Below are 22290 nucleotides of genomic sequence, written 5' to 3'. Positions count from 1 at the left end.
AGAAAGCACTTATTTCTTGGGAAACATGGCATGGTTATTCTATTTCCGTTGCTCTTTTAGAAAACATTTGTGTATGTGTCAGAGAGAAAGAGAGGCCATGTATTCGTAGAGCTGTCTGCAGCTTCCAGTACATACAAGTTTTTGAATGATAAATGAGAGAGATTAAAAATGGCACCATGAAATTTATGCTAGTAGAGCAAAACTTCCATTAGCGTCTCCCACTTGGGCCATTTTTGCTAGTTCTCCCCTCCTACTGCAGATCCCCACTTCGGGCCTCATACTGTTCTTGTGGGTTGCTTAATTCCCCCCCCCCCCGCCCCGGTAAAATTTCAGGAGGCTGCAGAGGGAGGTAGAAAAAATTCACAAGCCTCTTGTTGTGGTACTATAGAGTCAACCCTATTACACATACAGGACATCGAAAACTGTTACCTATTGGACACCATAAGCAAAAATTACGAAGGGCATAGCTTTCTTCGTCCTGTAGATTTTCCCGACCTGTGGGTTGGGGATCCCAGTCACTTTGAAACTGTCTGTCTGTCTCCTGTAGGGGATTGTGAAAGCAGTATGAGAGCAATGTTCAGACAGTCCCTGGAAGATCCTCAAGCATTGTATGGAGTGATAGTGGTCATTTTTTTTATTTACTACTTGCCTCTTTCCTTCCTTTTTTCTGATTTTGCTCTTAGTTGCTGTCCTATAACCCAAAGCTAGCTGCATTTCAGAGTGCTGTATATGCTGAATTTTTTGCTACCTAAGTGACTCTTATCTCTATGTGCTGCTTTTGTAAATATGAGACCTGTTTCGTTTTTATTACAAATTATATGTTTGTTTCATTCAATATTTGTTCTAAGTCTCTGTCCTTCTGTTCTATATTCTTATCACTGAAATTTTGCATGACACGTTTTGGGGGAAGGAAATATATGTTCCTAATAAAAAAGTTTTAAGGGGGAAAATGCACACCAATACAGTGGAACTACTATTGAAGTTGGCCAGTTGGTGGAGAATTTATAACTAATTTGCCTTTTGAGAAATGAGCAATTTATGAGAAATCAGAAGAACATACAAAATTTCGAGTTCCCTTGAATCGAATTGAAATGGTCCTTTGAGGTTCCACTGTAAATGTGTTGCTTCGTATATTCTACTGGAACATTCATGTGGTTACATGTGTATATGTATATCCTCAAGTACAACTGGAGGTAATATGAACACATGTCTTTAAGAACCAAAAAACAACAAAGCACACACAAATTCAGATTTGTATTGTGTGCCCTATATATTTTTTTTGAAACTTAATTGTGCATACATTTGCCGTAAAAAAAAAAACTCACATTTTTTTCCTGTTACAGTTGAATGCACATTTGTCTGAATGTATTAATGCCCCAAGTACCTGTAGTTTTAAGCGTTATGGCTGCATTTTTCAGGTCAGTATATAATGATTATATACTTGATGAAAGTCTGCAATAAGAAAGCTTAATATTTTGGTAGTGCTCTGGACCGATGCTTCTTGTTATCTGTTAAGAGAAAACTCATCCAGTTGCTTGAGTGATTAAAAACTATGCACCGGATGTGTTTTTGCCTACCTTAAAATGTGTAACAAGGACTTGCGCAAGAATAATGGTGTGTTGGGATTTCAGTATATGTCTCCTACGTAATGAATTTATCAAATTTTGGAAAGGCAAGGCACTTAGGGTCCCCCCCCCCCTGCCCCTTGAGAAAGTAGTTGGAGATCCCTTTCCACTGTTTCTGGAATGAAAATTTCCAAACCCCACTGCTCGTGTACAACAAAATCTGGAGTAAGCATGTCCACTGAGACACTACCATGCAACTTCTGCATTTATATTGCCGGGCTACGAGGAGAGGCTCCATGTGAGTACTAGTTGAGCTCCAGGAAATGAAATATACCAGCTCTGCCACGTAGCATTCTTTGTTTGTATGGGAGATGTAGTTTCATTGTTTAACTCCTGGCACATAAAAATGAAGTCAGTGAGCATGTGCAGAGCAGGAAGTAGCACACAAGATTTCTCTCTCGTAGTTTTTTTACATGAAATATCACGTTTCCCTGCATTGTTTGTCTAAAATGGCAGACCTAATCCAGCAAGAAATTCATATTAAGAGCGGATTTGTGTGGTCCGTAGGTCCGAATGGAACAGCTATAAAATGTTTGTTCCTTTCTACCAGGACAATGCCATGAAAAACCCATCTAGGTTCAGGCTTGTGGTTTGCTACTTCTGTTGGCTTAGACTTGTCCAGAGATGAGCCCTTTAATTCACCTTGCCCCAATCTATTTCATAGGACTTTCTGGGCGAGGCTCTGTGAATAGTCTCCCAAGTGCCTTGCACAACTTCAATTCCCAGAATTCATTGCTGGAGTTAGAAGAAGCCGTGATCGTTAGACCAAGATACGTTTATGAAGCTTGGACCGCTGGTCCCTCTAACTCAACAATGTTCTTTGTTCTCTGGGGGCTCAGGCAGGGAAGAGTATTTTCTATCCCCTGCTGTCAGAGTTCTTTTAACTGGAGTTGCCTGGGACAGGACCTTCAGCATGTAAAGCATGTCCTGTACCGCTGAGCCATAAGAATGTTCAGTGAAGAGCATCACTGGACTGCCTGCTTCCAGGGAGCCTTGGATCTGATGCTGAGAACTTGTTTAGCGATGAACCAAAAGCATTCAACATTTTGTACACAAACACAATCGCTCTCACTCTTAGAAATAGTTTTGTCTTGTAGCACTGCTTGCTTTTGTCTCATCTCTGTTCATTATTTTTATGTATCTGTACGTGTGTGTGTGTGTGTTTATAGAATTTGAAAACATTAATCAGAACATGTCTATCGAGGATCATTAGAACATTATGCAATATAGGTGACCATTTTAAATTTTTTTAAAAAAAAAATGATAAATACTCTAAAAGTAGTGTGAATGAAATGAATTATAGTGTGGTCTTCGTCTTCCATACATATTGCTTATGTTTTGTGTGTAACCATGCGGTAGTTAGTGCTAGGATGGCAACATTTCTGAATACTTAAAATGTTAAGCAAAAGTGGTTTGCGAACTTTCTAGGATGGAAAAATTCTTCTGCTCTCTGTTTAAAGCAGTGCTGCCTTTTTCAAGGATGATTAATTCAATTCCAATATTTGTTTTCTGTTCACTCGGGAACGGGGGAATCACCTTTATATAAACATCACGCGCATCTGGAACACTTTTTTGATTCTCTGAAAGTTTTTAGGGTACAATCCACCAAGTTCTGCTTCTGTGGCATTAGCTCTGTAGATCAAGCAAGGCCTTTGGGAAAGGACTTCAGAGCTATGGCTGCCGTCTCCTTTGGCTTGAGAGAGATGACTGTTTCCATTTTATGGTTCTCTCTCACACTCATTCCTTTTTTTCACAGGGCAATGATGGAAGGTAGTAGAAAAGCAAATGAATTCAATGTGGCATGTTGAAAAATAATTACTTACAAATAACAATACAGATGTCATCACTTTTTTCATTTTTTAATACGTTCTGTTACTTGGAAAGACAGTTTGCAAATAGAGGGGTTGCCTCTAAAGAACAAAATTGCCTCCAGGCAAACTGTTCTCGGCTTCCCTCTTCCACAGTGAACTTAATCTCTACAATACCCTTTAACCTTAAAGAACAATTCACTCAAGGTTAGAAGACAACCAGGACAAAGGGTCAGCGGCTCTTTAGTGCATGCTATGCACGTTGTTGTTTTTGTCCCTTTCAACCTCTGAGCCGGTTCTGAGGATATAAGACAGTCCCGCATCCAGTTTCCTTGGATCATCACAGTTGAAACTTTTCTCAAAAACTCCAGAATGCTGGGCTGCATGAAATGCAACCATTCTGACTGCAGTAGAGAAGAGCAGTGTGGGACTTGGGGGTGGGGGGAGTGGGAGGAAGAGTTGGGGTGGAAAGAACCCAAGATGTCGCAGAGGACAGGTGACGGGACTAGTTTTCTCAAGGAATATATGAAACACATTGGGAAGGTAGGGCTGGTGCCACTGTTTCTAGTACACACATTTTAATGTACAGCATCCCAGACCTGTGAAACAAATAGGATTTTGTTACGGGGCAGGGTTTGGTGGAGGGAGTCTTTACTGTGTTGAAGGAGTTTTCAAAGTGCATGTTGTTTCATTGGTTAAACGAATGGTTTTGAAACCCACAAATGAACTTTTTTTGTTTCTTGACATGGGTCCGTGTACAGTAGTTGCTTTTGGAAGAAATGTAGGATGAATTTTCTTCACAACCCTTCCTATTGGAAAGTTCATTCTGCATATATATATATATATTTTTAAAAAAGGGTCCTTAGATCAGTGGCTCAAGCATTCATTATTGTTTTATGGGTGTTTGGGGGTGATGTGGGGTGATGCAGACGAATGAGAAATGAAGTTGGCTAAAACATTTACGTTCTTTGTCACAGGGAACAAATCAGCAAGTTAAAGCACATGAAGCCACATCAGCAGTGCAGCATGTAGACTTATTGAAAGAGTGGAGTAATTGTCTAGAAAATAAGGTACCTCTCATACTCCTCTTATCTTTCATTGCTTTCTATTTTATAAATATAGCAGGGTTACATTGCTGGGAATTGTGATCACACTATCCTTTCGGGTCCAAAAACTGAAATATTTTTATTTACTCAGAGCTAAACCACATGAGACGAATTACACGAGGATGCTCAAGTGAAGGGAGTCGCAATGTTGGCCGGGAAGCTGAGTTCTAAAAGACAATGGGAAAGGCTTTGTCAATTTCCCCTCTCTACCAAGCTGTCAAAGAAGAACTCTCCTCAGAGGGTTTATTTCATCTTTGCCTCCCAAAGCCTCTGTCAGTTTCACCTCCCCTTCTTGGAGGCAAAGATGAAATAAACCCTCTGAGGAGCCATCTGGGTGGCTCTGTAGAGAGAGGAAATTGACAAAGCCTTCTGATCGTCTTTTAGAACTCGGCTTCCCAGCTAACATTGCCTCTCCCTTCACTTGAGCTTCCTCATGTAATTCATCCTGTGTATTTTAGCTCTTAGTTAATTATATTTTTGTATTGTGTTGGATCCTGTGGATCTCTTCTGCTAATGGCCTCATGCGCAAAGGAAAGGCTCCTTCGGCCAGGGGAAAGTACAGCTGTTAGCAGATGATATCCTTCTAATCCAGTCTGCTGCCTTTCTACCAACTATTTCCAAGCAGTTTACAATATAAAATGGTGGCTTACAATTGAATGTGTTGTGCCTGCTTCTTCCACCTCACTTCATAATTAGCTCAGTTCCTTTACACACCTGGGCCCTCCCCCTGAGAAAGTTTTAGCTTCAGAGTTTAAACAGAATTTTTTTTTTAAATTTAAACAATCTTGGAAAGGGCTTGTGTTCATTGATTGCCTACCTGTATATCCTTGGCATGTTTAATTGGCGAATGATGGTTTTCCTCCATTTCTCATAAAGAAAAGCAAGTATGAAAAATACTGCAGGACTAGATACAACATTGATAACTGGATTTTAAAAAAATTATTTGTGATCCGGGAATAGAGAACAGCTCTATCTAATCAATGGTCCTGTTTGTTGGTTGGGTTTTTTTTCTCAGAGAAGTTTGTTGAGACTTGTGATTTTCCTCTAAGGCATAAATTGATTCATTTTCTACTTGGGAGCTAATTTCTAACAATAGTCCACATTATTGCTTAGAGCAAAAAAAATAAACGGCCAAAAGATTCTTATGACTCTTTTGTGTGGTGGGTTGTTTTTATGGTATATGCAGTGCATTGTTTTAAGGGTAAGGTGCCGTGTCCTTTGGACTTAATGCAAGCTGATTTGGCCAAGCATCCAGAAAACATACATACCATATATGGAGAGTTGTTTATACTGAAAATGTGAAGTTTTGTAGGCCAAATGCAACAAATTTGGTGCTGTAGCGAACCTTGGTTAGTGAATTTTAAATAACATTGAAAACACTATCCTTTCACATTTGTTTATTTAAAAAATTATATCCTTCCTCTCCATATGTTCAGCAGCTAACAAATAACATTGGGTTAGAATTCATTTTCATAAATTGCAATAACTTCAGTTAAAAAAAACATCACCATAGCTTATCCTTATCCAAAGGATGATAAAAATACAGTTATAACAAAGAAACAGAAGAGCAAAACAAAAGAACAGTCTTATGTCGCCTCCTGGAAGACACGCAAAAGAGGAACCCTTACAGAATTCCACACTAAGCTTGTTCCAAAGAACTGGAACAGAAAAATGAAGTAACTGAAGATATTTAGACTTTTCAGGTGATGAGTACTGAGGAGAAACGCTTCTCAGAGAAGAGCTTTCCAGACATGTGGACACCAGATCATGAAGGACTTTATTGATTGGAAACAGCCTCTTGGATTAAACTCTGCTTGAATTGGGCACTTCTTGCCTTTCTGATCTCTTCTAGTGTATCATAAACAAACTGATTCAATGGAAATCCAGGAAGATTGTCAGTTTCTAGGATTACTAGTTCTGCACAATGTGTCTAGAAAAGAATGATACAATTATGATGGTCTCTGATTAATATCTAATTATGCTAATAATTCCAGAAAAATAGCAGAAACCTCTGTTGGTTGGTTGCTTATAGACATAATAAGCTAATTTAACAGTCATTCCCTCTTTCCATGAAAATCTGGGATCTGTAGTTCCGTAAGCACAGCGGGGTATCTCTGTCAGTGCGCTGTCAAATACAATTTCCAGGGTTATTTAAAGATAGAGTTTGGGTTAAGAAATGGATACAGCAAGTATATAAGTTTGTAATGTACTTCTTTTCTGATTGGCATTATTGAAAAGATGCAAAAATAGCTCCTGTTATAGTGAGCCAGAGTCAGTCAGATTTTTAATTTTTCTTTCCCCCCCCTCCCCCCGGTTTTGCATGCAAATACTCCATGGCATGTTATATGGGTATGCCCCTCTAGTGATACCTCGAAAGACTTTGGAGTGCATGCTGAATTCACTTGTGAAGAAGATATGCCTAAGAAACAGTGAGAAAGTTCAGATTAGACTATCATTTTTAACATACTATGCAGTAACTCTAGTTTGGGAGAGCAACGAAAAGGAGGCAACATTACTGAGGGGAGGAAGGAGAGTGGCGTGAATACAAACCGAGGGTTAGACCCGTGGTGGTCCAAACTGGGTTCTTAATGTATTTTGAGCCATTTCTCCTCCTTTTTTGGATTGACCCATCATTGGTGCTTCTTGGCAGTGTGTGGTATTATTTCAGATATGCGAACATCCTCTCTAGCTGTTATCTTTATTGTTTTACTGATGAATGATGATTGTAAAGTGCACATTTTGCTAGGGTCAAGAGGACAGTGTTCCAGATGTGAGACATTTAAGGAACAAAAGCACTGATGAAGAGAGTAAAAGATTCTTGCAGCGAATAAAACACGCTAGTTAGTAGTTCTTCATGGCCCCAGTCTTATAGGGGAACGAAAAACAAAAACCTCTATTTCTCATAGAGGATACATTTCCTCTTTCATATTGTTTCTTAAATGTACTGCTTTAATCTACAACTATCATTATTGGCTGTTTCTGGCTTCCTTTACTGCAGTCACACTCAAATGGTGTGCTTGTTCTTTTCAGTTCCAAATGAAGTGTGACAGTTTTTAATCTTTCTCTGTCATATATAAGGCCTGTTTCCACTGGCCCGTTTAATACAGACGCCTTGGATGGACAGCGTGAATTGGTGCTGAATAACAGAGTTGTCTCTCCCCCCCCTCCCCCCATCTGAAATTCAATAAATTTCTGTTTCAGGAGGAAATTAATAAAGCGCACCATGTTTAGAAGTAAGATTTTTATTACAAATGGTGTGCCTTTTCCCATTTAATTCTAAGAGGAAGAGAGGAAAAAAACACTTTGAGAAAGAGAGAGGCAGTATTCTACACATAACATTTGTATGGGGTCTCTCTCTCCATTGCTTTTGGGAGACAGCAGCAGATACCTCCTTTCCTTTCCTTTCTTTTTTCTTTTCTTTTCTTTGTAAAGTTTGGCAGGAGTAATTGTAGAATTTTTTCCAGGTGGCCATGCTCCAGAATGAAAGCTTGGAAAAGAACAAGAGTATACAAACTTTACATAATCAAATTTGTACCTTTGAAATAGAAATTGAGAGACAAAAGGAAATGCTACGGAGTAATGAATCTAAAATACATCACTTGCAGGTAAGATTTTAAGACTCCTCCGCCTGTTAAACAACCGTCGCAAGAGTGTTCCCTGTTTTGCCGTTTTATTAGCATTTTTAGTAGTGTTGATGGGTTTAAAAACAGGGACACACGTTGATGGTTACTTCCCTCCCTTGGGATAATGAGTTCTTTCCTCCCTATTTTTATTCCTTTTGCAGTACAGGCCAAGATTTCGGCTGGGTCTCTGTAGACTAGGTGGTGGAAGCAACAAAGGCAATAGAACTTGTGCTTATCAAGGGGAACCAGTTGAATGATGGTCTGCCAGTTGGATTCTAGTTTCACAAACTAACCAGAGTTAAAATAATCCGTGCTTTCGTATTGCATCTGAACCAAGCCACTACATATGTTTTGTGCTTGTCACCTGGAAAATTGCATTTCAGTTAAAAAAAAAAGGAAAAGCTATGTATAAAAATATGAGAATTATATGAAGGCTTTTGAGAAGAAGAGAGTTTTAAATTTCAGTTCAATTTTTTAATCCAGTATTTCTGTTCTCAAGGTTGGCCACGCTACCCAAGCCACCCAAGTGTTTCCATAGAAGGTGCGTTACTTGTTAGGACAAATAATGAAACTGTGAAATCCAATTGGATACTGGGGGTGTCATTGTGAACAAATGGGCAGCCACAGGGGAAAGACAATAGCTTCTTTTCTTGCTTGCGGAATGATTGGAGGCATCCAGTTGGCCACTGTGGGGAAAAGAGTGCTGGATAGATGGACCCGTGGTCTGATCTAGAAGAACGTTTCTTCTCTCTTTCCTGTGCATGATCCATGACTTTTTCTTTTTTCTTCTTCTTTTATCAAAATAAAAAAGGGTACAGAGAGAAAAAGGAGAGGGAAGGAAATGATAAGTTCGAGGGGATTTTACAACTGTTCACTACAAGAGTTGTTAAAATAACAGAGTACAAAAAACTTAACCTTTATCAATATTTGTCAATATTGCAATGGAGATCCATGACTTTTCATCTCACCTTCCTTGGGAAACGGAGATGCACTGCTCCAATTATGTTTGTTTCCTCCTAGGGAGAGGCAAACTATACTTCATGTAATGGCAAACCGTAGTTTGCTGGGAACCAGGAAGGGAGTGACAGAATTACAACCTGTGAGGGAGAAGTAGGGAGCGCAAGCCCACAGTGTATTCCTGTGGTTTAGAAGATTGGGACCAACGTATCCAGACTGACCCATGGCCAACATCATAATTGTCAAGCATCTCCTTCCCTTAATACAGTTGGTTAAAAGCCTTTTTATCAGATTGTTTGCGAGTTTTTAGTAGGTGTGGCTGGCACATAAAATAAACTATTCCAATTGAGTATTTATGCAACTTTTTTTAAAAAAAAATAGTTTTTAGAAAGACGGGCTTAGTTCACATTAGGTATTGCAAAGCAGGTCAGCAATCTGTAAAGGTCGGACACCAGAACAGAAAGAAAATGAGCACATCGAAAATGTGGATGTGGAGCGTCTTCTGAATTTTCAGATGTTGTAATTAGGAAGAACAAAATTATCCTCAGCTGTGTTAAATTGAGTTCTGCAAAGCTGGTGCTTTTCAGGGCAATTTTTACATCACTAATCTTTTATAGAACATCTTGTAAGATAAAAACCGAGGAGTAAGGCACAGTGCGATCCTGTGAATTCAGTGGGTTCAGGCTGGTGTAGCTCTCAATAGGATTGCCCTGCAAGCATAATCTAAAGAAAAATAAAATGTACTTGAAACCACTAGTTCTAAGAAGAGCAAAAATGCAAAGGGAACTTTTAATCGTAATGGACTGCATCCCTTGACTCATCTGCTGATGGAAAGGGTCTTAGCAGAGGGGGAGAGGGCATGCCTGAAAGCAAGATTTGCCTCATGCTATGGTTTGTAATTTTGGTTTCTAAGAAAACTAGAGATGGGCACGATCCAAACAATTTTAATGATCCAGTGGATTGTGGATCGGCGCTGACGACGATCTCAAATTAATGATCCGCTCCAATCATCTCCCATTCCCGAGCCGTGGATTGTGGATCATGGAGGCAAAAGCGGAGAGGCGCCCCACTGTTCCCAGCGATACAGGAACGGTGGGAGATGCCGGCGGCATCTGTGTTTGTGTTTGGCCGTCTGTGTTTGGCCGTCAGAGCTGCCTATCAGAGTTTGCAGGGATGAGATTGGAGTGACCATGGCTACAGAACACCCCCTTCCCCCTCCCTCCCCTGGGTGTCTTCTCCCAACTTGTGACTGCTTTGCTGCTCCATGGTTGGAAGGAAGCCCTGTTGATCAAGGAAAGCTGGGCTTCCATTCGGGTTTCCAGGGCTACAGAAGGAGGGCAAACAGAGCTCAGGCATTCCCCTGGCTCCATTGCCAGGGGAATAGATTACTGGCACCTGAGTGTCTGGATCCCCGATCCGAGCCCGATCGCCCCAATCCAGGCCTCTCCCGATCGCCGGATCGTTAGCCTTGGCCGATCACAATCCGCCAGGTCACAATCGCGCAATCGCCATTATCGTGGGTTTTTTTCGATCGTAATGTGGATCGTGCCCATCTCTAAAGCAAACTATAGCTTTCCCTGCTCACCCTGAATGGCGAACTAACCAGTGAAGAGATAGAGGAAGTGTGTGTGTGTGTGTGTGTGTTTGTAAAGCTGGAGTGTGTGAGCCTGAGGCAGAAACAATCAAACCAACATTTGGCTGTTACACGTGAACTGCGCCTATAACAAATTTTTTCACAAGCAGTGGTAGTTTCCCTTTTCAGAATGGGTTAGATCCACCAGCGTGATCCTCTGTCCCCCAGGACCAGAATGTGGTGAGGTGGGATTGGTTACACTGGTAGGACAGAGGCAGGAAAGTCGTATTCCCTAGACAGCCTTCCATCCACAGAAACACTCTTGTGGATTCAACCCAATTTGAGAGGTCTGCCAGGAGCCAGGTGATGTTGATGCCCTCTCTGCTTTGATTCACATGAGTAAAAGATTTTTGCGGGGCTGGCACTCAGTGCTGTCAACGTTGTGTATAAATGCATTCCTCCCAAAAGAAACTGGCTTCTCAAGCTGACAAATATAATTATTCGGAGCAGGGTTGGAGCTTGTGATGCAAGTTACTTAACACTGGCAGGATTTCCAAGGCCTTGGTCAACCTGACTTGACCATTCCTATTTTTCTAAGGCTTTCTCCCAATACACATTGCAAAAACACCCCATTCTTAAGTCTCTGGTATGTGTGTGATTTTGTGTATGTGTGTGAATCAGAGTTTGCCACTCAATATACCTGAGGGACCGTCTCTTCCCATATACTTTCCAGAGGGTGCTGAGATCAGCTGGTAAGCACCTACTGGTGGTCCCTGGCCCCAGGGAGGCTCGACTGGCCTCAACCAGGGCCAGGGCCTTTTCGGTCCTGGCCCTGACCTGGTGGAACTCTCTGTCTGAGGACACCCAGGCCTGCCAAGATCATGTCTCCTTCAGGCGGGCCTGTAAGACGGAGATGTTCCACCAGGTGTATGGTTGAGGGCATCAGAGATTCCATCAAATGAGCCTCTCTCCTGGTCTCCCCTATGTCTCTAAGGGGGGTATTGACCATCTACTCTCCATATATGAGTGACCATGCATGGTTAAGCTGCACCTCCACCTCCATCAGATGCTATATGGTTTTTAATACAGTGAGCAGGTATTTTATTAGATGGCTGTGTTAAATTATTGAGAATTAACAGTATCCCTGTATATGTCTATTGTCTAATTAAAAGTTCAGTGCTTAGTTCAAATTTACCTTTCTTTCCATGAGGAAAAGTGACCCCTGAGTAATGCCATTTTCCCCATGGGCTTGTTAGAGCCAATCGTGCATCGCTGTATCCAGTATGAATTAGCCTGGCTGTAAAAGCAGTTTGGCTATTTCTTTTCCTATAGGCCATTTCTTTCCATTAAAGGGCAATTTCCTGCATTGTGCAGGAGGTTGGACTAGATGACCCTAGAGGTCCCTTCCAACCCTATGATTCTAAGTCCTGGGACATTTCTAGCATCCTACCAAACAAGCCTTTGTTTGCTTGTTTGGTTTATTCTGGCAATTGACAGCTTCCTCTGAACCCGAAAATCCTATGATATGCCTTGAAAACAGAGGAGCAGTGTACAAGTTTAAGGATGCTGGAGAGCAGGGGTCCCCACATTTTTGAGCTTGCAAACCCCTTTGGAACTCTGACACAGCACGGTGGGTACAGCCACAAAATGACAGAGCCAGCCACAGTGCTCAAGCATCTTCACTGTGTGATTGAAGGTAAGCTGTGACGGCAGCTGCTGCTGAACCGGCATTTAAAAGCCAAGAGGAGTCCTCAACAGGAGCGTCACATTGACGACCCCCTCCTGGATGGCATAGTATCTTTTGCTAGGCAGAATAGAAATGCGTTTTCCTAAAGAATCTTCTATATTTCTGCTTTCCTTTTTTTTTGGGCCACTTTTAGAGTTAATTTCGCTTATGTTTTCAATGGCATGCAAACCTTGGTTTCTTTTTATAAACAAGTTCAGTTATACTTAAGTACCACAACATGGGCTTTTCAATCCATGTTGTACACATTGTTACAGTATAGGCAAATAATACTAGGGTTTGTTTTAGAAGGGGTTTTTAGAGTACTCTCTGGTTAATCAGCAGACTGGTGAGTGATAGTTTCTCTTAAGAATGTATATGTTTTTGTGGGGGGGGGGATAATAGGATATAATTCTAGGCACTTCGAGAAAAATTCTTCTAGGCTTGGTTTTAGGTAGAGCTTAGTCAAGGGACAATAGATGTATGTGTGGGACTCTTAGGCTTACATCCTATCTAAACCAGATACTTGCCAGATCTCAAGCATGTCACAGATCCTGCAGAAACACTTGTGGGGAAAAGATGGTAGAGCATATCTTTTACTGCCTTCCCCTCAGCAGCTTGTTGCTTGTAGCAGAAATCCTCTGAGAACTGGGGGACTCTCATGAACGAAACACATCACATTAGGGAGGGAGAATTGGTAAAATTGCTGCTTCCTCCGCTGGTGCAAGAGGCCAGTGAAAGGGGGAAGAGGAGATGAATTTGTCCCATTCCTCTTCACTGAAGCCTGTAGTTGTTCACGGGGCTTCCTCGATCTTTGGAGAAGGTTTTTAGAACAAGGAGTGGGCTTCTGGGTAAAGGGGAAAGATCCAGTCCACCAACTCTTTCTGCAAGCTTATTTCTGGATCTAGCCCATTGTTTGTAGTTTCCAGTATACAGTTTCTAAAAGGAGACTCACAAATGATCGTGTTTACAGGTGTATTGTCAGTATTCATATTTATTGTTTATTATCAGTATTCGAATCTCTTAAATATTTCACAATGGTTCCCCATGGACAAATCGTTGACCTGACAGAGAAACTCTCCCGTGTGCAATAATTGTTCTTCTCTTGCCTGCAATTCAAATTCAGATTTTATTCCAACGGAAGCTTGCATCTAAAGCTCGATATTGTGTATGAAATAACAAAGTTGGTTTTGAATTACACTTGCTGGTAGCAAGGATTACTGTATTCGCTGTAATTTAAAACGTGTGGTTATGATTGCTTCTGGCTAAAATTCCTGCTCTTACAAATTGTGTGGGGCGATTCAGACTATTTTGTATTGTATTAAAATGGCTAGATATTATTGTCCATTTAAAAAATCCCCAAACTTTCCCCAGAATACTTTGACTTACAGGGACACAGTTGAGGGGAACAGCATAGTGACCAAGGGTGCACACTAGCTGACACTGGAGATTGTGACGGCTGCATTTAGTTGCCTCTGCAACATTATTGGACAATCCAATCGGATGATGTGGGAGGAGTTCCTAAAAACGAACTGCACAGCGAGATGCACTCACATCATGTACCAGTATTGGCAGGGCATGCCTGCAGCCCCAGCCGTTTTGGACACATTTTGCTGCTTGTGCCGTTACATAACTAATGTCAAGACGGTTTCCTGCTGAACGTTACATAACTGCTTCTGCTGACATAGCCTGGCCCACCTCTGGCAAAAATTTATCTTTTGTTGCATGGTGTGATGGCATCACAGAAATGGAAAAGGGGCAGGGGAGGAAGACATAGAATAAACACTGTGGTCGTGAGTGTGGGGTGGAAGGTGGTGGCCAAAGTAGCATTTAAGATTTGCTTTGCACTGTATAAATGTTTCTGTTTCAGCTGTGTGAAATAGAGGGCTAGAGTTAAGAACATGAAAAGAGTTCCGGGGATCAGGCCGGTGCTTCATCTAGTCCATCGTCTTATTACACACCAGCTAACAAGTTGCCTTAGAGGGCCAAACAGTTGCCGTAGAAGCTGAGGCCCTCCCCTTGGTGCTGCCTCCCAGCTCTGATATTCAAAGGTTTGCCTCCTCTGTATATGAAGGCTCAACATACCCAAAGCTGCACATCCGGTTGGAGAGGTGTGGCCCACATAGAACGGTTACATTTTCTTAACCATGTTATGCTGCTATGAAGTCTTGCAGTGTGGTTAAACAGTTGTTTGGCACTAGACAGGGCCATTTTATTTATTCCAACTGCTTATATATAATAGTTTTTCTTATGTAATACACGTAACCAGCTTTACCTGTTTGTTGGTTTCTTGGAGATCTTTTTTTTTTTAATTATCTACTGTTTTCATAAAGCGGGTGATAGACAGCCAAGCCGAGAAGCTGAAAGAACTGGACAAAGAGATACGTCCCTTCCGACAGAATTGGGAAGAAGCAGATAGTATGAAGAGCAGTGTGGAGTCCCTCCAGAACAGAGTGACTGAGCTGGAAAGTGTTGATAAGAGTACCGGGCAAGGAGGTAGAAATGCAGGTAAGTTTGAACACAGTGCGGTGAAGTGTGCTCTCTTAGCAGGTTTTGTCAGCAGAGAAATTAAACATTCTGGAGCAGAGTTTCCTCTTAGGATGCTTTCCTTCAAACAGCAGCAAAGCAAACCCAGTTGCCTCTTGAAAGGAGCCGCTGTGCTGAAGTGGTACTTCAAAGTGTCTGACTAGGATCTAGGAAACTCAGGTTTAAATCCTCACTCTGCTAGGGAAGCTTGCTGGATGACCTGGAGCCAGTCACACACTCTCTCAAGCTAACCTACCTTACAGGGTTGTTGTGAGGATAAAATGGAGGAGGGCAGGACAAGCTAAGCGGCTATGGATCCCCATTGGAGAGAAAGGTGGGGTATAAATGAAGCAGTTAAATGAGAGTTGCATGCCTAATAGGATTCGTTTGTTTCCTTTCACTGAGAGCTCTGCTCATTTATTTATTGGATTACTCCAGATTAGATTACTGTAACTCGCTCTACGCAGGGCTTCCCTTGGGCCTGTCCCAGAAACTGCAGCGGGTCCAAAATGCTGCTGCTCGTGTCCTGACAGGAATTTCATTCAGGGCACCTGTGACTCCAACTCTGCAGCAGCTGCACTGGCTCCCAGTGGAATTCCGGATCAGGTTCAAGGTTCTGGTTCTGACCTATAAAGCCCTAAACGGACTGGGACCAGCATACCTGAGGGACCGCCTGTCCCCATATGTACCTCGGAGAGCTCTTAGATCTGCAAGTAAACACCTACTGGTGGTCCCTGGCCCCAGGGAGGCTCAGCTGGCCTCAACCAGGGCCAGGGCATTTTCTGTCCTGTCCCCAACCTGGTGGAACTCTCTGTCGGAAGACATTCGGGCCCGCCAAGATCTTGTATCTTTTCGGCAGGCCTGTAAGACAGAGATGTTCCGCCAGGCATATGGTTGAGGCCAGCACTGGATCCATCTAATTAGCCTCCCTGTCGGTCTCCTGTCAGTGGGGGGGAGCATACGGTCCATCTGCCTCCCCATGCATGAAGAGTTCACCAACCCACACCTCCACCCTTTTCTTCCCTTGTGTATGGCGGGCAGGGGAAGGGGGGAGGGTGTCCCATTTGGAATGTGGATATCCATGAGATGTTATTTTATTGGTTTTACTTATTGTATCTTATTTATGATTGTGACCCTCCCTGAGCCTGCTTGCGGGGAGGGCGGGCTAAAAATTCAATAAATAAATTTATTTATTTACGTTTGATTTATATTTTGCCCTCCCCACATCAGTGGGCTCAGGGTGGATTACATCATAAACATTATTTAAAAAGTTAACATTTCAACTTTAAAACCAATAGACAATAATATATAATTTAAAGTCTAAAATACAGAGTACAAAAAGCAGCAGCAGCACAAAAACAATTCATATAATCCATTATCCAACCGCCCCTAAAAGAATATCACAAAGGGTCGGGTGGTAGCTATTTCCTGATAGGGAGGGACGATCCCCTCTATTCAACCAGTGGGGGGCCCTGCCCAGCATCAACCATACGCCTGGCGGAACAGCTCTGTCTTACAGGCCTGGCGAAAGGATAGCTAGTCCTGCCTGGCCCTGGTCTCATCAGACAGAGTGTTCCACCAGGTTGGAGCCAGGACCGAAAAGGCCCTGGCTCTGGTCGACGCTAGGCAGGCCTCCCTGGGACAAGGGACCACTAATAGCAGTTTTTCACTGGAACGAAGCGCCCTCTGGAGCTCATATGGGGAGAGGCAGTCCCGCAGATACGCTGGTCCCAGTCCACATAGGGCTTTATAGGTTAAAACCAGAACCTTGAATCTGATTAGGTATTCCACTAGTAACCAATGCAGCTGGCGCAATACTGGTGTTATATGTGCATTTCCCGGCACTCCAGTGATGACCCACGCCACTGCATTTTGGACCAGTTGCAACCTCCAAATCAGACTCAAGGGAAGCCCTGCATAGAGCGTGTTATAGTAGTCTAACCTAGAGGTGACCATTGCTTGAACCACAGTAGTTAAATCGCGGGTCGACAGGTAGGGGGCAAGCTGCCTGGTCTGACGAAGATGGAAAAACGAGGACCTGGCAACCGCAGCGACCTGGGCCTCCATTCCCAGGGAGGCATCCAGGATCACTCCCAGACTCTTCGCCCTCGGGGTTGGTGTAAGCACCGCCCCATCAAGAGTAGGGAGTTGGGGTCCCAAATCCACATTCCCACGACTCAAGTACAGGATCTCTGTCTTTGTGGGATTTAACTTCAGCCGACTCTGCTTCAACCATCCAGTCACGGCCTCAAAAGTATGCTCTAGGACATCTGGGGCCGAGCCAGTCCAGCTGTCCATCAGCAGGTATAACTGGGTGTCATCTGCATACTGAGGACACCCAAGTCCGAAACTTTGTACCAACTGGGTGAGGGGGTGCATATAAATGTTAAACAATAATGGGGAAACACTGCCCCCTGCGGCACACCACAGACCAGTGGGTGGCAGGATGACAGTTCTTCCCGTAGCACCACCTTCTGTCCCCGACCATGGAGAAAGGAGACAAGCCACTGTAGTGCCATCCCCTGTATCCCCATGTCGGCAAGGCAGTGGGTCAGAAGATCGTGGTTGACCGTATCGAATGCTGCTGAAAGGTCTAATAATATCAGCAGTGCCGATCCACCTCAATCCAGGTGTCTGCGAAGATCGTCCATGAGGGTGACCAGCAATGTGTTCGTCGCGTGTCCCGGGCGAAAACTGGACTGGAAGGGATCTAGGGCCGAGGTCTCCTTCAGGAAACACTGCTGCTGTTTTTAAACCGCTCGCTCAATCACCTTACCCAGAAACGGAAGATTTGAAACTGGGCAGTAACTGAGCGGGTCAGCGGGATCTAATGTAGGTTTCTTTAAAAGGGGCCTCTCCGCACCCTGCTTTAATGCACCAGGAAAGACCCCGGTGCCCAAGGACAGATTAATAATAGTTTCCAGCGAATCCCGTAGTCCGTCGGCACTGGCTTTCACCAGCCACGACAGACATGGGTCTAGGAGACATGTGGTAGGCCTCACTGTCTGCAGAATCCTGTCCACCTCTTCCATGGAGAGTGGGCTGAATTGATCAGATATCGGCCCAGAAGACAGCCAAGGGGCCTCTAGCTCACACCATCAGTCATCAGGTGAGGGTTTCAGCCCACACTGCCACGTGGGATCCAGATCTTAGATGACGCTAGATGTTGTGCTGTCTTTCACGCGGACTGGCCATTAGAGATGCTTTGAGTAAACTGTAGGCTCTTTTTCCCCATCAGTGTTCATGTTTGTCCAGTGTAAGCATTAGGTCACCTCAGATTGCTTGTGGATTCCCCCTCCCCCCAATGGAATTTTAAAAAACCTGTAATAGTAATCTTTACTTAAAAGATATTTTTTTTAAAAAAAAAAAATCAAGATTATTTGAAGGGTTTTTTGCTTAATATTCTTCCCATTTGCAATTTGTGGTTACTTTGACTGTACAGCCGACAGTCTTTCATGTCTAGTTCAGACGAGTGTTTCATCTGAGCAGTGCAATGAGACTTGGTAAAATCAAAAGGTCATCGCCTTATTCAATGAACAAAGTAATGAAACCACAAATTAGCAACATGACACGGACCCTTTCTGAGAGGCTCACACAATATTATTTGGTTCAAAGGCAAATTAGCATATTAAAGATCATTCTTAATTTGCATATTAAGATAATTCTGGCAAATTCACCTGGAATTGTTTTCTGTATGTGAGCTGCTCGTTTATTACTTAGCAGTCACCAGTAAATCCAGAGCTCACATGAGACTGTCATTGGTGGTTGTGGTAGATGGATAGCTTCATACTTTCCAGAGAAGCTGACATACTGAAAATGAGAGTCAAGCTACAAGTGACGCCTGACACAGGTTGGACACTTGTCAGCTTCCCTCAAGTTTTGATGGGAAATGTAGGCGTCCTGTTTTTGCAGCTTGGCTCCATTTAATTGAAGTTTACACAGCAGCAGTCTATGGGAGGGAGAACATGCGGTTGGGAGGGGAGTGCAGGCGTTGGGCTCTCGCCAGGTGCCCCCCTTCCCCTCTGCTGGGTGTGTGTGTGGTGGGGGGGTTCTGTAAACTTCAGTTAAATGGATAGCCAAGCTGTAAGACCAGGACACCTACATTTCCCATCAAAACTTGAGGGAAGCTGACAAGTGTCCAACCTGTGTCAGGCGTCACTTGTAGCTTGGCTCTGAGTCCTGTCTAACCCTTCACAAGTCAGAGGCCTTTGAAGAAGGTGGAATAGAGACCAGTCACCACCTAGAAGTCGTGGGGTTCTCCATCCTCCACTTGCAATGAGCTAATGTTTCCCATGGATGAGTTGGAAGAAATGAGTACAGCCTTTAGAGGGGGATTCTTTATAAATTGTGTACTACCTCTGTGGGTTTGGGTCTACAGTCTATTTCCTTCCATTGGACTATGTTCTGCCAGATTAAAGGGATTCTAGGAGGAATGTTGCATTTTGAATTTGAATGTCAACTGAGAAGGGATTTTTAGCCTCAGTTACATAGGTTAGTTGGACATTTCCTTGTGAGGAGTCTTGGTGGAGAGTTCTGTTCACATGTTAACAAACAGCCTGTAGTGATAGTGAATTTATTTTATTGGGAGGTAGATGGATGTTTTAAATCCATGAGAACAAATGCATGAAAATGACTCTGAAAGAAAAAAAAGATTTTATGTATATTAGGGAGGCACCACAGTCTTATTAAAGTGGGCATGCCCTGCATATTTTTGTCTGTTGTGGAACATCTTCACTCCCTCTGAACAAAATATGCACGCACTTCCTTTGAAAACTTAGAATACTAGGGATTGGGAGAAGTTACAGTTGCAAAACTAAGTAAAAAGTTAAAATAGGGAAGAGAGTAACAATTGATTCGTTGTAATCCAAACATCAACAGATTCATGGCCAGATGCGCTTTTTTTTTATGGCAGCATTCAAACATATGGTCAAAGTATTTTGGATACATCATTTCATTAATTTTTTTGTTGTAAATTTTATTTAACTTTGCGCTTTTTAGGTTATGGTGTGGGCATGAGCCTTAATCTTGGAGTAACTGTTTGTATGAGCAATAATATTTAAGCTGGGAGACCTGTGTATCATATGGTTCATGTTGCGCCTTCAGCTCCTATAAGTGGAGGGAAACAGCCCCGAGGGAGCCAGCTTTTGGGTGCAGTTCTTAGCAAGTCTACTCAGAAATAAATCCCAGTATCTGCAGAAGCAAGCTGTGACTCACGAAACCTCATACACTACTACAAAATTTTGTTAGTCTTTAAGGTGCTACTGGCTCTTTTCTCCTACTACAGACAGACTTACACAGTTACCCATCTTGATTTATTTCCATGAAAGTGACTTTAGGACTGCAGCCTTTGTATCTTGTAAGAAATCTAAACGGGTTCCTTGATTTTTCTCTCTCTCCCTTCTAGGTTTGCTGGAATCACAACTGTCCAGGCACGATCAGATGCTGAGTGTTCATGACATCCGACTAGCCGACATGGACCTCCGGTTTCAAGTTCTGGAAACTGCCAGTTACAATGGAATACTAATCTGGAAAATCCGAGATTACAAACGTCGGAAGCAAGAAGCCGTGATGGGAAAGACTTTGTCCTTATACAGCCAACCTTTTTATACAGGATACTTTGGCTATAAGATGTGTGCCAGAGTTTACCTCAATGGCGATGGGATGGGCAAAGGGACGCACCTGTCCTTGTTCTTTGTCATAATGCGGGGAGAATACGATGCATTGCTTCCATGGCCGTTTAAGCAGAAAGTTACCCTAATGCTGATGGATCAGGGACCGTCTCGGCGTCATTTAGGAGATGCTTTCAAGCCAGATCCAAACAGCAGTAGTTTCAAGAAACCCACCGGAGAAATGAATATTGCTTCTGGCTGCCCAGTCTTTGTTGCACAAACTGTTCTAGAAAATGGAACCTATATTAAAGATGATACTATTTTTATTAAAGTCATAGTGGATACATCTGACCTACCAGACCCCTGACGTATAGCAGTGAGGCCAAATCAACAGAAGACAACTCCATTTGGAGCTCTTTTTTATATCAATCTGTCTTCAATAAGAGGTCCCTAAAGGTCAGAGGGATCACCGTGTGTTAACCAGAAGGAAGAGATTGGAGGCATATAACTTGCATAGGGTCCAATGGCAAACCGTAGCAACCCATTAAAGAAATCATACCATGGTATATTTTCTAATTAAAACTAGTAGGAACGCTTCAAGTTCTGACTTGATCTTCCGTGGGGATAAAGATTACGTCAGAAAAGCTTTTCTTAATTTATTGATAATCTAAATCAATTGGAAGGGAAAAGACAAAACATCAGACTTTTCTTCCTTTTTAACTAGAAAACAAGAGACGAAGTTCATACGTGGGTTAGCTAGAAACTGTCAGCATGTTAAGTTTTTAAAAAAGAAGAAGAAATTATGAAGTAATGTTGCAGTTAAGATATTATTACTTTGAAAATCTAAGTGCAATCTTGTCTGAAATATAGTATATTGTCTATTTTTAAGGCCTCATCTGGTCTCTGTTTTAAAATAATTACTTTGTGAGAAGACCTTGACAAAACTGTCCAGATCTTCTTGAAAGTGTCTAAATCAGAGTCATATTTTTGTTTAGAGTTCTATTAATTGCTACAGAAAACATTTTATTTTAAAACTGTTGATAGACTGATATTTCTTGGAAGAAAAAAAAAAGATCAACTACAGGTTATCACTTGTGATATGAAAAGAAACTATTCAACTACTGCTGTTATTTCTCTTTAGAAATGTAAACCTACAATATATGTCGTAGTTAATGACACTATTTCAAAACTAAGGAAAAATAATCACTCATGGATGCTGTGCATCATTATCAGATTTATAATTTTCACCCTAAAATAGGGCATTTGTTGAACTTTGGAGTTCTAAATGGAATCCTGTATGTTTTTAAAGTTCTGCCTCATGCGCTCAGACCAAGCTCTATATAGTGTGTATATATATATAATATCTATTTTTTGCTAAAGCATAAATGTGCAACATATTTTTGGTGTTTGAGAGAGGAGGCGTAGTGCTGAGTAATACCTATATGAGAAAACCTGCTGATTCATCCTCTACTTAGTGTCGCTTATAGAGGATCTCCCGTTAGGGGAAAGCAGTGTCTTAATGGAAAGACGGTGGCTTGCATGCATTCATGTGCCTTAGCTGTGACGTGCTGCTTTATAGCTCATAGCTTTGTATTTCAGATTTTAATTTCAGATACCTGAAACAGTCATTTTAACTGGACTTTAGGCATAATGTGCTGACTGGTCTGTTGAGCCCATGAATATTTGCAGCATGTGGACATAGAAGCCAAGAGACCCCGTGCTTCTGGCTTACCAGAGGTT

At 42.3% G+C, this 22290-nt stretch overlaps 1 protein-coding gene across 5 annotated transcripts in view; it reads left to right on the top strand.

Annotated features, from left to right (window-relative positions):
• TRAF3 (TNF receptor associated factor 3) overlaps positions 1 to 21361 on the top strand; it is a 38649-nt gene extending 17288 nt beyond the window's left edge. For 2 of the 5 annotated variants that reach the window (XM_054971980.1, XM_054971975.1), the window contains 5 exons: positions 1344 to 1418; positions 4411 to 4503; positions 8004 to 8144; positions 14749 to 14923; positions 20346 to 21361. In XM_054971980.1, coding sequence (XP_054827955.1) covers positions 1344 to 1418; positions 4411 to 4503; positions 8004 to 8144; positions 14749 to 14923; positions 20346 to 20917 — 1056 coding nt within the window. In that variant the 3' untranslated portion in view covers positions 20918 to 21361. The remainder of the gene's footprint in view (positions 1 to 1343; positions 1419 to 4410; positions 4504 to 8003; positions 8145 to 14748; positions 14924 to 20345) is intronic. The other 3 variants (XM_054971976.1, XM_054971977.1, XM_054971978.1) reach the window with 3 other exon arrangements.
• Positions 21362 to 22290: the final 929 nt, after the last annotated feature.

The sequence above is a fragment of the Eublepharis macularius genome, chromosome 2, assembly GCF_028583425.1.
Source record: "Eublepharis macularius isolate TG4126 chromosome 2, MPM_Emac_v1.0, whole genome shotgun sequence".
NCBI classification, from domain to species: Eukaryota; Metazoa; Chordata; class Lepidosauria; order Squamata; family Eublepharidae; genus Eublepharis; species Eublepharis macularius.
The sequence above is the reverse complement of the archived record's forward strand: the minus strand, read 5'-3'. Positions and strand labels throughout refer to the sequence as shown.